This window comes from Thalassophryne amazonica, chromosome 14, assembly GCF_902500255.1.
Source record: "Thalassophryne amazonica chromosome 14, fThaAma1.1, whole genome shotgun sequence".
NCBI lineage: Eukaryota > Metazoa > Chordata > Actinopteri > Batrachoidiformes > Batrachoididae > Thalassophryne > Thalassophryne amazonica.
In genome coordinates this window covers 14,076,302-14,093,625 of record NC_047116.1, presented here as the reverse complement: position 1 = coordinate 14,093,625, position 17,324 = coordinate 14,076,302, and the positions used below count along the sequence as shown (strand labels likewise).

At 40.5% G+C, this 17,324-nt stretch overlaps 1 protein-coding gene across 2 annotated transcripts in view; it reads right to left on the bottom strand.

The window, feature by feature from the left end:
- Positions 1–16,309, bottom strand: part of lmo7a (LIM domain 7a) — a 114,632-nt gene extending 98,323 nt beyond the window's left edge. Inside the window, exon 1 of one of the 2 annotated variants that reach the window (XM_034186924.1) lies at positions 15,832–16,309. In XM_034186924.1, coding sequence (XP_034042815.1) covers positions 15,832–15,900 — 69 coding nt within the window. In that variant the 5' untranslated portion in view covers positions 15,901–16,309. The remainder of the gene's footprint in view (positions 1–15,831) is intronic. The other variant, XM_034186926.1, reaches the window with a different exon arrangement.
- Between the last annotated feature and the right edge of the window lie 1,015 nt (positions 16,310–17,324).

The window sequence follows — 17,324 nt, the reverse complement described above, 5'->3', positions numbered from 1 at the left end:
TTGCTTTCCTGAGAACCCAACATGCCGTTCTTGGAGAATTTGCTGCCTAACATGTTGCAATATTGAGTCTCAAGAGAATTTCTCCACAAACAGAATCTATAGTTCAACTAACCCCAAATCAAAGAGGCCCGGTGGGGAATTGAGCTGTAACTGGCTATAATTTAAAACCCATAATTCTTGACCAACTTTTTTTCGAGGCTATAGACACCAAATTATGATCATATAAACAGCTCTAATTCCACCTCGTCTGTGACCTCAGATAAAGTAGGTCACACGGGAAAAGTTCCAGACATATTGATGGATGTTTTACAGTTGCCTTCCCAAAAGCAAACAAACAAAAACATACTTATCGCTTTTCAAGCCATTGATCCAAGCAAACACATTTTTGACATTAATAATTCCAACAATCCTTCACCCACCAACCAAAAGAAGTCATTTGAAAATCTCCTTCAGCTTTTTGTGTGATGTCATAACGAAAAACATTTTTAAGGAAGAGAAAACCCAGCAATGTTAAAGAAACTAAAAAACAAGATCACCACAAATATTTTAGTCAGCTCTTCCCTGACCCAAGAACCATTTCTCCAAAACACACATCTTAAAAATGTGGTGTGTCTTACTATCTTGCACTGAGCAAAACAAAAACACAGGTAATCAGTCTGTTATTTCTTCTTCTTCTGTTTGACAGAATGGGAGAAAAATAAAATAATGATTACAATGACCTCAGCTTGCGGTTTCTGCTGACTGGGTTCTCAAAGTGCACTGTTGTATCTTTAGAGAATTAAGAAAACTAAGAACTCCAAAAGCACTGCGTATTTACGGAGCGCATTGAGGCAAATCAACACTCAAGCTTTGCACGGACACACAAATATACCCCTTTCCCACCCCCAGCTAATTGTTCCAAAAATTCTTTGTTCACTCTGCAGTGGACAGGGTTATGGGTCACCAGAGGAAAGCTGGGACATTTTCCAAATATTTGTGCCTTAAGATAAAAGGAGCACTATCAACATCATCAACATATCCAATGACACATTAAGTCAACATGTAACTGCAACTAAATGGCTTCTTGTGTGAGGGAACCGTTTCACACAAGAACATCTACATGCACGTTTCAGTGTTTCTCACTTCTCTCCATCAACACTGCCAAAAAAAAAAAAAAGCAAGCCTGTAGCAGAAGGTTTCCAAAACCACAGTTAATTAATAACCCTTCACACAAGACCAGTTGGAACCTTTAACAAGCCTTTTAAGAAACAATTAACCATTTGGGAAGCAGTGCACAACCAGTTCTGATGAGTTCATCACACGCAATACAAGTGCAAAACATTTTTGGCGCCAAGCTATGACTGCTAAAGACTGCTTTGCAAGATGTGTTCTCCACACCTGACCTTGACTTAATCTTAACTTTCACAAATAGTAAAATAATAATAAAATAATAATAATAATAAGAAGAAAAAAACAAGTTGTTAAGGAGATATAGTTGGAGTGGGTGTTTTGTTTGTGGCTCTTTTTTTCATAAATTCCAGCCAGGGTTATAGAAGGAGAAAACAAAAACAAATGTTATTATACAACCCCAATTCCAATTAAGTTGGGACATTGTGTGAAATGTAAATATAGGCAGAATACAATGATTTGCAAATCCTCTTCAACCTATATTCAATTGAATACACCACAAAGACAAGACATACGAGGTCTGTGAGAAAAGTATCCAACCTTATTATTTTTTTCTGTGTTTTTCCTGTGGCGGTTGTGCCGTGCCGGCTGCAAGCCGACGTGCCAATCCGTCTGCACGTCTTTCATTAAAAAAATCTCCTTTAACAGTGGAATGTCCGGATAAACTGCTGATCCCGACCTCTTCTGAAAGCTCTCTGTTCTCTCACGATGTCCTGGGTCAACAGAGGCTTAAATTTGGAGGTTTTCAGCTTGAAACAGGATGACGTCGCCTCGGAGCGCTGCGCAACGTCCCGCTCCGTGGGAAGTCCTTACAGCGATAGAAACAATACAAAATCTCATCAGCCGTTAAAATTTACACCAAAAACCAGCTGAATTTCTCGAATGGTCTCCACTCGGATGTGCCTCACAGTTCTTGAAAAAAATTTTGATCAAGCACAGAGCCAGTCTCTCAGCAACTTTTCAGACAAAGGAATTCCGACGAGGGGGCTGGACCACTCCTTCCACAAGGCGTGCTCACAGGCGAATGACGTCACTGACATGCGTGAAAAAACTCACGCATGCGCACGAGGGTTCAAGCTTGGCTGATGTAATCACGTGACTCAAATCCATATAGTTTTTTTAAAAAATAAAACTGTCGGTTTCTTTTCTAATAGACCTCGTATAATGTTCAAACTGACAAACTTTATTGTTTTTCTGCAAATATTTGCTCATTTTGAAATGGATGCCTGCAACACTTAAAAAAAGCTAGGACAGGGGAAACAAAAGAGTGGGAAAGTTAATAAATACTCAAAGAACACCTGTTTGGAATATTCCACAGGTGAACAGGTTAACTGGAAACAGGTGAGTGCCATGACTGGATATAAAAAGGAGCATCCCCAAAAGGCTCAGTCATTCACAAGCAGAAATGGGGTGAGGATCACCACTCTGTGAACAACTGTGTGAAAAAAAAAATAGTCCAACAGTTTAAGAACAATGTTTCTCAACATTCAATTGCAAGGACTTACACTGAATGCCCGTGACCTTTTATCCCTTAGGATGCATTAAAAACCAACATCATTATGTAAAGGATCTTACCGTGTGTGCTCAAGAACAGTTCAGAAAACCATTGTCAGTTAACACAGTTTGTCACTACATCTACAAGTGCAAGTTAAAACTCTACCACGCAAAGCGAAAGCCATACATCAACAACATCCAGAAATGCCGCTGCCTTCTCTGGCCCCGAGCTCATTTGAAATGGACAGACGCAAAGTGGAAAGTGTGCTGTGCTCTGATGAGTCCACATTTCAAATTGTTTTTGGAAATCATGGACATCGTGTCCTCTGGACAAAAGAGGAAAAAGACCATCCACACTGTTACCAGCGCAAAGTTCAAAAGCTGGCATCTGTGATGGTACAGGGGTGTGTCAGTGCCCATGGGCTGGGCAACTTACTCATTTGTGATGGCATCATCAATGCTGAAAGATACATCCAGGTTTTGGAGCAACACATGCTGCCATCCTAGCAACGTCTTTTTCAGGGACATCCCTGCTTATTTCAGTAAGACAATGCCAAGACATTCTACACGTGTTACAACAGCGTGGCTTCGTAGTAAAAGAGTGCGGGTACTAGACTGGCCTGCCTGCAGTCCAGACCTGTCACCCATTGAAAATGTGTGGCACATTTAGGGCTGTCACGATTAGGAATTTCTGTAGACGATTAATTGTCAGACAAATAATTGCGATTGATGAATATATTGTCTATTTTTTTTTTCCCTTCTTTATATTCTACTATTGTAGCATAATTACACAACTCTGGAAGAACGTTTGGCTTCTCTGAGTGGAGAAACTGGGAATGGTGCAACATTTTTATTTTTATCTTCATTTTACATACAGTCCCAACTTTTTCTGAATTGTGGTTGTTTCTGTTGCATTTCTGAAATTGTTTCTCCTCATCAGTCACGTTTTGGGCTTAAACATTGCATTAAGCCCATATTGAACAAATAAATACCTTTGGAAAGTAACAGCTGTTAAAGTTCAGAGTTCTCACCTGCTTTTTGTCATCTGTGCATCTGAACATCACCACAGCTTCTCCATGTCAGGGGTTTTTTTGTGGCTCAGTTCATTCATATATTCTCATTTTTTAAATATGTTTTTAAAGCTATTTGACCGTTTATTTCATCTCATGATCTCATAAATTCAGCATACGATGCGCACATGGTGTGAACAGGACGGTAACGGCAGAATCACACCTTTAGAGAAAGTTCAGAGAGAAGTAAAAGCAGCTTCACATTTTGGTTTTGTTTTTTAACATGTTCACTTGGGTTAAAATCCTCTCTCTGCGCACTGATGGTTCTCAGACTGTAACGTGTCGCGCCTGCATTCAGGAATCTCCCTCATGCACACCCTCCCTCGCAGTCTGCAGCCTGTTGACTCAACGCGCACACACACACACACACACACACAGCTCCGCATTTTTTAGACGGCTTTTGAAGAAGACGGCCACTGTTTAATTGGCCGTCTTATCCAAACGGCAGGACGGATCGCTCTTCAGCCTCCATGTTATTGTCTCGCCTTAAGATGAGAGCGAGGCTGCAGCACAATGACGTCAGATTCTGAGTTGTTTTATGCTTTGTGGATAAAATAAATAATTCACGGTAATCGCGAATATGAAAAATAATCGCGACTGACAAATATTGTAATAATTGTGACAGCCCTAGGCACATTATGAAGTGCAAAATACGACAACGGAGACCCCGGACTGTTGAACAACTGAAGCCAATCATCAAGCTTCAGCAATTAGTGTCCTCAGTTCCCAAACGCTTATTGAGTGTTGTTAGAAGGAAAGGTGATGTAACACAGTGGTAAGCATACAACTGTCCCAGCTTTTTTGAAACATGTTGCAGGCATCCATTTCAAAATGAGCAAATATTTGCACAAAAACAATAAAGTTTATCAGTTTGAACATTAAATATCTTGTCTTTGTGGTGTATTCAATTGAATATAGGTTGAAGAGGATTTGCAAGTCATTGTATTCTGTTTTTAATTTACATTTTACACAACGTCCCAACTTCATTGGAATTGGGGTTGTACACACACACATTATATATATATACACGAGGTCTATTAGGTAATAAATCGACCCTTTTATTTATTTTTTTTAACTATATGAGTTTGAATGACGTGCGATTGCACCAATCATGCTTGAACCCTCGTTCGCATGCGTGAGTTTTTTCACGCGTGTCGGTGACGTCATTTCCCTGTGGGCAGGCCTTGAGTGAGATGTGGTCCCGCCCTCTCGGCTGACTTCCTTTGTTTCACACGCTGCTCGAGACGGCGCGCGTTGCTTTATCAAAATTTTTTCTGGACCTGTGAGGAATATCCGAGTGGACACTATTTGAGAAATTAAGCTGGTTTTCGGTGAAAAGTTTAACGGCTGATGAGAGATTATGGGTTGTTTCTGTCGGTGTAAGGACTTCCCACGGAGCGGGATGTCCTGCAGTGCTTCCAGGCGCCGTCGTCGGCCTGTTTCGACCTGTTTCGACCTGAAAACATCCTAATTTAAGGCTTAATTCACCCAGGACGTCGTGAGAGAACAGACAAGATTCAGAAGAGGCCAGCATGAGGACTTTATGCAGACATTCCACTGTTTAAGGACATTTTGTAATGAAAGACGTGCGCGCAAATTCGCCGAGTCGTTTCCGTGACGACTCGGCGAATCTGTGTGCACCGCGACAGGAAAAACACCTCCGTGTTGAAAACCATTTGTAAAATTCAGGCGGCTTTTGATGGCTTTCAACAAGTGAGTAACTGAGAAATTGTTTAACAGCTTGGGCATGTTCCAACTTGTCCGTTAAGGTTTCCAACGGAGGTGTTTTTCCTGTCGCGACCCCCCACGGTCGGGTCCGGCCCAACATGCGACTCTGCCCGCACGTTCTTTCATTACAAAATGTCCGTTAACAATGGAATGTCCGAATAAACTCCTCATGCCGACTTCTTCTGAAAGTTCTCTGTTCTCTGACAACTTACTGGGTCAACAGAGTCTGAAATGTGGACATTTTCAACTTGAAACGGCGAGACGCTGGCGCCTCGAAGCGCAGATCGCCATCAGGCGCCGTGGGCCATCCTTGAGGCGACACTACCAGACCAAAATCTCTCATCAGCCGTTAAAATTTTTACCGAAAACCAGCTGAATTTATCGAATGGTGTCCACTCAGTTGTGCCTTACAGTTTTGAAAAATTTTGATCAAACAAAGCAGCAGTCTCTGAGCCATTCCTAAACAATGAAAAAAATCGATGAGAGGGTGGGCGACTCCTCACTCAAAGACTACCCACAGGCAAATGACGTAACCGACAGGCGTGAAAAAAACTCTTCCATGCCCACGAGGGTTCAAGCATGTCTGATGTAATCACACGTGATTCAAATCCATATGGTTTTTGAAAAAAATAAATAAATAAAAATAAGGTCAGATACTTTTCTAATAGACCTCATATATATATATAATATATATATACACACACATATATATGAAAAGCTCAGGCCTGGATCAAATATCAAACATGAATTTTCATATCAGGAAGCAAAGCTGTTCCATACTTTTATTCTACATTAATTTGTCTTACAATATTTGAGATAATTTTTGAATGACTAAATCTAAAAACAAACAAACAAAAAAACAAATGCTGTATGACCTCAGTGAACTAAATATGGTTTAAAACATGCACCACCATGCTCCTGGTGAGCTAGCAGGAAGCACTGATAGAAAGGTGGCTACAGCTATATCAGTACAGCATTTACAAAGCAGCGTGAGTCGGAATGATGACAGACTCAACTCAGAACCAGTTTTGGACAGCTGGAAAAGTACTGCAGATGTGGTGAGGGAGACAGCAAGGAAGGTACTGGATGTGACATCTGGATATTGGAAGGATGACAAGGAGATTTGGTGGTGGAATGAAGATGTCCAGGAAAGCATAAGGAGAAAGAAAAGAATCAGGATAGTCTGAGAAAGTAGACAGGAGTACAAGGAGATGCAGTGTAAGGAGAAAAAAGAAGTCATAAAAGCTAAGGAAGAGGCATTTAACGAGCTATACAAGAAGTTTAACAGTAACGATGGAGAAAAGGACTTGTACCCATTGGCCAGAAAAAGGGACCAAGCTAGAAAGGATGTGCAACTGGTTAGGTGAAAAGATGCAGATGGTAATGTGCTGACAAGCAAGTGAGAAGGTGAAGGGAATATTCTGAGGAGCTGATAAATGAAGAAAATACATGAACTCTCAACAATTGTTGTGTTCTGTATTGTAAACTTTTTTTGGTAGAATAGTCTAAGCAGTGGGTCACCCCTTTGAGTCTGGTCTGCTTGAGGTTTCTTCCTCAGTATTATCAGAAGGCGTTTTTCCTTACCACTGTCACCTGTGCGCTTCCTTTAGGGCATTAGTAAGGTTAGACCTTACTTGTGTGAAGCGCCATGAGGCAGCTTTGTTGTGATTTGGAACTATATAAAACTAAATAAATTAAACTGAAATTAAGAGAGAGTAAAGGGTGGATGCTGTGGACAAAGCAAATCAGAAAGTGTAACAATGAAATGAGGGCAGTTATAAAGAAGATGAAGAGTGTAAAGGTAGTTGGTCCAGATGATATTCCAGTGGAGGCATGGAAACAGATGGCAGTGGAATTTCTAACCAGACTGTTTAATAAAATCTTAGAAAGTGAGAGGATACCTGAGGAGTGGAGACAAAGTGTACCAGGGCCTCTTGTATAAAGTGTGCGTACACACAAAAACGTGGCGTACGTCCATCTCCGCGCTAATGCTCAGATGTATCAAATGTGAAATGACTGTGGAAATGTGCGGTGCGCCATGCAATAATCCTGGCCGGCATCCACACGTTTCTATAGTTACTGTTCCACTGCCGACACATAGAGGTGATGTTGGGAACTGTAATTAGTGTGAAAACAAGAAGTCATCAGAGTGATGTGAACACCAGAAACACGCTTATGAACAATTAACACACCCACATGTCTGCATTTGTATGGGTGGAAATAAAAGCATGCGCAAAGTGATGTTTATCAATGGCTGCATTCACATTGTTAGAGGATCTTGCAAATGGTGCAATCCGAGGTCAGCATGTATTCAGGGAATGCGGGGATATATTTGCAAATAGTACTGCCATAGTTACTTTGAAAAGTTACTATACACAGTTACTTCATTAGCAGCTGTGGATAACTTGTTGCTAGCTGCTAAGCTAAGATGGTTATTTTTAAAATTGAGTACTCAGAAAAGCAACTATTAGTTACTTTGCTGATTAAAGTAACTTCCTTTCCTTTATTTATTTATTGCTGATGATTATGTACTGTCATTCCACTGACTGATAAGTCCTATAAACACTGCCATAACAGTGATACCTAAGACCTTTCTGTTCTGCTAACAAGGCCGTCTATTATTTCGCAAGGGTCTACCCACACAAAGCACCACTACGCGTGCAGCCAGCTTGCTCTGGAGGAGCGATGTTCCCCGCCATGGCTGCTAATACAGGAATGTGTCCATGTGACAGGCTCCAGACCCCTTAGCGTAGTTTTTAAACACCAACCTTGCCTGTGTTCAAAGTGCTGTGAAGCCAAACAGCTGGTTAATCATTCAGGGGCAGAACCCTATAACCACAAACATCAACCTATAAAGGGAAAGTCTGACCAGAACACAGTAGCTGGTAGTCATTTTCTATTTCTCTTCAACAAATATCTTCTGTCCACAGGGTTAACACTAGTTCTATGAACTATAAACTTTACTTAGTTAACCTGTTGAGCTTTCTGCTCCCTGCCCTGTCTGAGATCATGCCCCCACTAAAACCCATGAGCCAAAACATTACAATGAGCCACTGTGCAAGTGTGAGAGACACTGATGTCACATTGAAAGCATTCAGATTTTCTGCTCATGAAACTGGAACAATATTTGTTTAACTCAGTCTGCTGCAGACAGAATTTGGAAGAAAAGGAAACATAATTTCACCAGCCTGTAAAGATGGAGAAAAGACCTACCAGGAGGCTGGATGGAAACTTGAAATAATATGACATTTTACAAGGGAAAGAAGGTTGTTGTTGAAGTGCTGGATAACTCTGCTGGTTTGGCAGCCAGTCTGGATTTTTCGTTCCTGCACCAAGATAAGGAAATGCGTAATGACCATAAAAACTGCAGTTTTTTGTGGCCCAGCCAACAATTCACTTTGTTAAATATTAAGGATGGGACGACTAGTCGTAATAGTCAACTACAACCGGCTAACATCCAACTAGTCAACTATTTTTTATTAGTCGACTAGTCGAAAGCGGTTTATTAAGTTCATTTAACCCTGAAAAGAATAGACCTGCTGGAGTCGCCTACATTCCATTCACTCAGCGTAGAAAATGTGTGAACCTTGGCAGGTGAATTAGTCAGCTCAAACAAGTAGTCTATGCCTAGTACAAGTAAATGAATGCAGGTATTGTCTTCATGCTTATGCTGTCTTTGGTATTAGTGATTTTGTGCTTATATTTGTTAAAATAAATGTCACATTTGAGTTTCACCATGAAGATTCAAAACTGGCTTAACTCATTCAATGTCAAATTTAGTCACCGACTAGACAAAAAAAAAACAAAAAACAACTGACTTAATGGATTGGATTGCCATCTCAAACATATGTAGTCCCAACTAAATGAAATTATCTAGCTTGGATGTGCTTTTTTGAGTTGGAGCTACATATATTTATTAGCCAGTAATCCTGCACATAATTGAACTGAGTTCATCCAGTGAGTAATTTTTTTTTTTTTTTGAGTATAGTCAATGACTAACGGTACCCGATTAGTCGACTAATGATTTTCATTACTCGTCCCAACTCCATTAAATATCAGGTTTGCCACAGATTGCATAAAGATTATATGACATCTTTTTGATGATTTTCCTTTAAAATAAATTGTAAAGTACTGTGTACAAGTATTATATCTGACTCAAAGTATGGAAATGTAAATATAGATCAGGCAGCGCAGTAGGATTTGGAGTTGGGCTGCCATTATACAGACCTCTGTTCTTGTTGCGCTACCTGTCTGGGTCCTTGGACTAGACACTTCATCCGTATTGTCCTAGTCCACCCACCTGTAAATGGGTACTAGCCCTGGGTCGGTTACTACTGATAACCTGAGATGGACTGGCATCCCATCAAGGGGAAGTTATAGATTCTTATGTGCCAGTGTGTGGACAAAATAAGTCAGTGTTTTGATCCCATTTGGAACAAAACTAAAAGGGATGACTGAGGGTCAGTGAAGGACAGAGTGTTTTGATTTTTAGAAAATTTGTTAAAAGTCAAGATCACATGCCAAGTTCAAATGTTTGAGTCAATGCTTGTATACTGGAGATACTCAGAATAACTAGGCAGCCTTGAAAGGTCAAACTCAAGGTCATATAGCCACACTTCACCAACAAACAAAAGAAATGGAATATAACATTTGCAATCATATGTTCCTTAGTGTATAAATATATTCAGGAATTAATCAATACATTTCCATGAGTTTAGAATGAACTGGTGGAAGCACTGCCATGTTGATACAACAGCCCATTAGGGGCACATACTCTGGCTTTCATATTTTGCAGGGCAGCCGGAAGACTGACGAACAAATAAGAAGAATCAGTGGTCGCTCCCCTATACACTGAATACTGGCTGCTAGTGCAGTTTGATAAGTGATAACCTTAATTTGTTGTTAAATTGAGAATCCTACATGTTGCTTATCAATATAAAAGGCACGAGAGCATAAATTCTTGTCACCAAAGAAGCAAAATAGTGAAGGAAAACAAGATCATAACCAGCAACAGCATAATGCAACCTGGAACTTCACCACTATATGACACTAAACCCTACACAGTGTAGCATTAAATACACAATTAAAATCAATCATAAGAAGAAATAAAAATAGTGATACACTTACATTATGATGGATGCAATGTTTACATCAGCTCTATTCTAAATAAACCGGAAATAGATATGCTGAATGCATGCAGAACATATATTTTGGACTTGCAAAGAACTGCTTTGCAAGAATTGGTGCCAGATGTAGGACAGGGGTTTTGCATCTGAAATGTTCTGTTCTCACATTTAGGTGTGCAGTACAATAAAAAGTGAATACACAAAATTACTTCATACAGATTCTAATATTTGTCCCTTGATGCCTTCTTGAAACGGAAGCTTCAAAGGATTAATAACATTAAAGAAAGAACAAAGTAGAAAAGCAGATCTAGGCAAGAACTGAGAGAGAGAAGAGAATAAACAATGAAGTGAGAGACTGGGTCAGAGTATCTGTTATTCTGGCACAAGACGGAGAAGATCAAGGTCCTGGACTGTGTTTACAGATGGTTAAAGTCAAATAATAAATTCCAGCAGCCAAAAACTTTGGAGCTGCTAATATATCCACCAAGGTAAGGTCAACAAAAAGCTAATTACTAGCTTTCACTCATAAACTGAAACAACACAGAGGACTGAGTCTGTTAGAGAAACAGCCTATAATCTTGATCTCTAGAGGGCGCTACCCAAAACTGACAGAATTAGAATAAAAAAATAATAATAAAACTAGAAGCACTCAGAGAGTGCAAACCTCCGCCAAGGCCATGGGGTCACTGACGCCATAACATCTACACGCCGTGGAATCACTGAACCTAAAAAAAAATCTAACGATGTTTGCTCAGTAGTAAAAAAAGTTTAATCTGCTGTGACTGGATAGCATGTACGAGGTCTGTTAGAAAAGTAACAGACCTTTTTATTTTTTTCAAAAACTATATGGATTTGATTCATGTGTTTTTACGTCAGCCAAGCTTGATAGCCAGATAAATTTTTCGAATGGTTTCCAGCTGCCTGTCTCTAGCAGTTTCTGAAAAAATTCTGATGGAAAAAAAGCCCAAATCATTCCGCCATTTCCTCGCAATGAAACAACGACAAGAGGGGTGGAGCAGTGCTCACTCAAAGCCTGCCCACAGGTGAATGACGCAACCGACAGGCGTGGAAAAACTCACGCATGCGCACGAAGGTTCAAGCTTGGCTGACGTAAAAACATATGAATCAAATCCATATAGTTTTTGAAAAAAATAAAAAGGTCCATTACTTTTCTAACAGACCTCGTATCCTTAGCGCTTGGCATCACAGTTTATTGCAACTTGCACCTTTCCCAGAAGCTACTGTCATTTGAGCACTGATACTGATATTGCATGTGCTTATAGACAAAAACAAATAAGAGACAAAATTCAGTTTATTATTCAACTAAACTGCAAATATATGAATTTTTTTAACATTTATGAAACACTTCTCTAAACAAGGCCATAGGGTCACTGACCCTAAAGAGATTCCCTCCTTGGCACAGTGATCTATTTCTTTTTGTCTCTCTGTAAAATTGTATATAATAATCATTAGATTATTAATATATAAACAAAAATAAATTTAAGCAATATTACAATTTGAAAACAAATGCACCCGAACGGGATGACAGCTGCAACTGCTTAATGCTAACTTTTAACATTGAAAATGCCATAGACATGCTAACACGTTAGCATCGGGATCTGGATCGTGATCATTACTAAAATTTTATCAATTGTTCCTCTTGTCATTTCCAACCACTCCACAAAATTTCATCAAAATCCATTCAAAACTTTTTGAGTTATCCTGCTGACAAACAGACAAACAAACAAACGTGACCGAAAACATAACCTCCTTGGCGGAGGTAACAATAATAATAATAAAACAAAAACACTTTTTAAAAGGAGAATTACATAAGTTTGGTAAGATTTTTGCTGTTTCATCTGTTTTTTGTTTTTTTTACTCCCCATCCACCTCTCTCCATATGCGTGTTTTTGCGAGTTTAGCTCAGGCGGATCTCTCTTTCTCTCTCAGGAGGTGCGCGATCAGTGAGGAAATCGCAGGCATTCAAATACAGCATATTTCCTTGATTAACCACGTGACCTTAAATATGGGCCTGTCTCATTTAACTGCCAGGTAAAAACTCAGCCAGAAAAAATAAACACCTGCTTTAAATAAGCGCTAGTCTTGTTTAAAGGCCGGGTCAATCATGTTAGCCACCAGACATCTCTCCCTGGCTGACTGCCCGTGTGAGCAGTCGCGGGTGTATCCTCTTTAAATTTGGCTTTGTGTACAATTTTTAGGTTCCAGTGCGATGAAAGAAATTTGCGTTGTATGTGCATTAAAAATGATTACATTTGATTGAGTCACTCTTTTTTTTTTTTTCCACAGTCTGATGCAAAGTGGTATCTTACAATCCTAAGATGAAACAGCATGCCACAGTGTCAGTTGCAGAGGAACAACGGTAGGTTGCGCACTTATATTGTTTTGCTTTAGCACTGCACTGATTTCTTACCATCCCATAATGTATTAAGAACATCTCGCTAGACGCTACATGACAGATGTAAAGCGGTCATCTTTGGTTCGCCGCGCCCAGGTATATATGTGAAACTAATAAATTACAGAGCAGGCAGCAAGCTGCATTTTGTTAATACTCGCCGGCCTTGAATACAAGCCTGCCTTGTTTAGGCGCAGGGTCTGCATACGGTTTGAAAAAATGCCCACCCTATTAATAAATTAAATACAGCAATTATGTACATTTTTTTTTAAATCAAATCCCAGGATGAATCACACACAGGCTATATGTGCCATCGATATTCCCTCCAGAAGTCATTTAACGTCCTGATAACTGCAAGGAAACAATTAATCTCCATGCAGCGGCCGGTATCAGGGTCTCAGTGCTCCCCTAGTCTGAGCAATCCTCTGCACTAGTTTGCGCCTGCGCAAACCTAATGTCAGTCTGATTGGTCCCCCTGCCTTCACTGTGCATGCGTGTTGTCGGAGCGTTCACAGTGATTAACAAATTTGCCTCGTTTCTGCTTACAACTGACTTGGGAATGATTTAAGAGGTTTTACTTTGTCATCTGATGGTTAATAATCACATTAATCCCCTTCATCGGTAGAGAGTCAGACTCAAGAGAGTCAGTCTCAGACACGCTCTGATCGCTTCCTCAGTCTTTTATGATGAAATAATGCTGAATTTATGAGGAAATTTTTTATTTTATTTTTCCTTTATTTATACAGGCAGTCCCTTGAGACTCAATGCCTCATTTGCAAGAGAGACCTGTGTCACATATACAAGTTATAACATTTCCAAAAAACAGTATTACAACATTGGATAAAATATCACAAATACAACAGCATTAAATAAATCTAACTGAAAAAACAACAATTTCCTATAGACACATTCTCTAAATATTTTATTAAACGAAGTGGCTAAGGATACGTACATCCGTATCTTCTGCGGGAGTGCTAAAGGTACGGACCGAGGAGAATAAGCGAAGTGCGCAACACATCTGCACATGCGTGGGTCAAACGGGGCCAAAAATTCTAACTACCAAACTCACACTGCTCCCATTGAATTTCGTATACAGTAGCATTAGCGGACTGTGAAAGTTAAGGCTTACAGAGATTGTTTCAAAGGCTTTAAGCCTTAAGCGACGCATACAATGACAGGTGCGCACGGGTATGGACACATTTGCGCGTTCCGATTGGTTGGTAAGACATGACGTCACCGGGGAATACCCTCCGTATCTTTAGAACGATCTCTGTCCTCTGTATCTTTAGAACGGTCTCTGTAGATACGGGTCCGTACCCGTAGCCACGGACTTCAGTAAAACTAAATTCTCCCAATGTGACCAGACTGGACAGCTTCAGGTCCTGCTGAAGTGTACAGTCACTTGCCCAGTTCCGGATTTGCGCCGTTTCTTGTAATCAGCACGAATAAGCTAATACTTGGTACCAATGGAAAGACTAATGTTTTGTCTACAAATGACCACAAGCTCGACCAGATCCAGCCATCCATGTGATCAGCAGAGGAATCAAAACATCCAGTGTCTGTGGTGTGTGCGCTTTTTCTCACTGACTCATTCCTGCAAGTTTGAAAGTAACGATCTCTGAGACGTAGCAAAGGTGAGTTAGCCATTCAGTGTCATTGGTTCTAGAGTGGGAAAATACTTACTTGGGTAGAAAATGTCAGTGTGTTATGTCTTGCTGTTTAGTTGCTGCACGCATTTATCTCCCACGCGAAAATTTGCCGGTTGTGGATCACTGAAGCAGCAGCCTCGTGCCAGTAGTTGTGAGCCATGTGGACTTTGGGGGTCATCTCAACATCAAGAATGTTGGGGGCTTTTACTTTTTAATTCGGGAGAAATCTCACCTCCACACTTAATTTTTTGCTCGTAAAAATGTATAACAGTGCCTTTTGAAACTAAGTAAATTCTCATTTAATAAGTAGAATTTATGTCATCTTGTGTTCAAAACACATTCTCGGGCACAGTGTGTATCATTCTGCATTAGAACGGCTCCAGCCAGATGCCAAGAATCCCCCAAACAAAGAGTGTCATGATCCAGAACCAGCAAAAGTGATTCATTTCCGGCAAATATTTGCACCACACATAATGTGGCTTCACACTTTAAGTAGAAGGGCTACACCACCCAGACTTTTTCAGTGAGATAACATCCAAATGTCCAATACAACAATACGCAATAAAGGACATTCAGTTGCATTATGGCTCTGTATAGCGGGACTTTAAAAAAGGTGATCCAGAACTGAGCAACTGTCTGTATTCCACGTGGAAGGACCTGAGAAGGAAAAGCCTTTTTCCCAAGCTCTGTGCGCATGAAGGCTGCGATAGTTTGTCCTAAATGATTGTTGTACAAAAGCTTCAGATATCTGTCGTGGAGATAGATGATGACTGGAGTGCCGTTTGAAGCAGAAATGAGGCGACAATCAGCGAATCATTGCTGGCGCAAAATAACACATGCGCAGTGAAAGCAGGGAGACTGATTTTTTAGGGGGGACCGCTCTGACTACAACACTGAAACGACTCCAAGCCCGCAAAGGATCATGGCACCCTAAAATTCTTCTGTTAACATATTGGCTAGCTTTCAAAGTGATTTATTCAATTTTTTTATATAAAATAAAAGCACCCTTTTAAAGCACACATTAGCTAGCAGTGGACATGTAACCCTAAAATGAAGAATAAACTAAAATTAGAGTAAAATAAACAACACTGCGCACATATTCTATATTTTAAGAGTTCTCTCCCGACTTTAGAGTAACTTGCAGTCCTGTCTGGAGTGTTTTGGGGCACTTTTTTTGGACTCACCTCGATCCACCTCCGCGCCTCCTCGTAAGACTGGTCGCAGCTGACAGCGGACGGCTCGCGCCACTCCATCACAAAAAAACCGTTCCGGTCCGGTTGGGTTCTTACAGTGGACCGCACTTAGAGAGTCCACCAGCATCAACGTGGGACGGTGTCAAACAAGCAGAAACAACAACATAAAAAAAACAAAAAAAAAAAACCCAGAGGCATCTTTAAAGTTGGGTCACATGTGAGCTGGTGTCGCCGCTGAAGGCTGCTGGCGGCGGGACGCGGCTCGTCTGTCCTCCCGTCACCCGACACACCTGCTCTGTCTCTGTCAGCGTCACTCCTGCTCCACCTCCGCTGTCCTCAGAGCCGCCACTTTGACAGAAGGACTGGTTTTCAAGCCGCAGGGTGGTTCTCAAGTAGGGCCCGGGGACCCTTCCGCGGGACACCCTCCTTAAAGAAAAAAATGCTGTCGCTCAGAATCGACTCTAAACCAAAAAACACACATATATCCTCCTCACAGGCTGGGAGTCCACAATACAAAAGCGTGTAAAAGTTTTGAGTGAAAGGAAAGAAAGGGAAAAAAAAGAAAGAAAAAGAATTCACTTTAATTCTCTACCTTTTCTTAACGCGCCACCCAGTGGTGAGTTAGGTGTACTGCCGAGCCCGAGAAACGATGTCCTGAGAAATATAACTGAAAACTTTTAATATTTATGTTTGTTTACTGTACAGTCTCAAAATATTTTGCAGGCATGACCCTGGCTGTCTTATTTTTAAATATGTGAAACTTGTATTTATACGCTTGAGTCTTCGAAAGCAAGACTGCAGCTGAAATTCTATTCATTTTAATGTGGTTATTTAGTATTAATTCATTGTTATGGATCATAATAAATATTTTGTCTATTCTGTCTTATTGTAGAATTCATTGTTTTCCTTGTGGTGCTTAAATATTTGACATAAATGCTGTGGAGAAATTGTTTTGGAAGACAATATATAAATAAAAGTTATTGGTAGCAACTAGCACATTAAAATCGGTCCCTGTGTGACAGAAAACTGCACCATGATTTAACTTAACATGTTATGCCATAATGAAAGAAAAATCAGATATCCAGCTGCACGGGCTTTGACATTCCATATTACTCCAACACCCCAGAGGATCCCAGTCAGAGGTCTTCTTCAAGTCTACAAAGCATTGGGTGAGAAAACTCTCCGGACACACATTCTGGATCCTTGTAAGAGTGAAAAGCTAGTGAAGTGTTCCACAGCCTGACTCCTGCAGAGCTGGTAGCTATGTCGCCGAGGTGCACATAACTGGTACTCATAGTGCTCATATGTGCTAAACATCATTGATGCAAAGCAAAGGAAACACTTTTCCTACAATCTGTCATTGCTTTCCTCTTATGAAGCACTTCCCTTGTGTTTTCTGCTGCGCATCATTTATTTTTAGCATGCATAAGCACCATGAGTACCAGTTATGTGCATGTCTATGTGGGTTCAATTCTCTCTGGGAT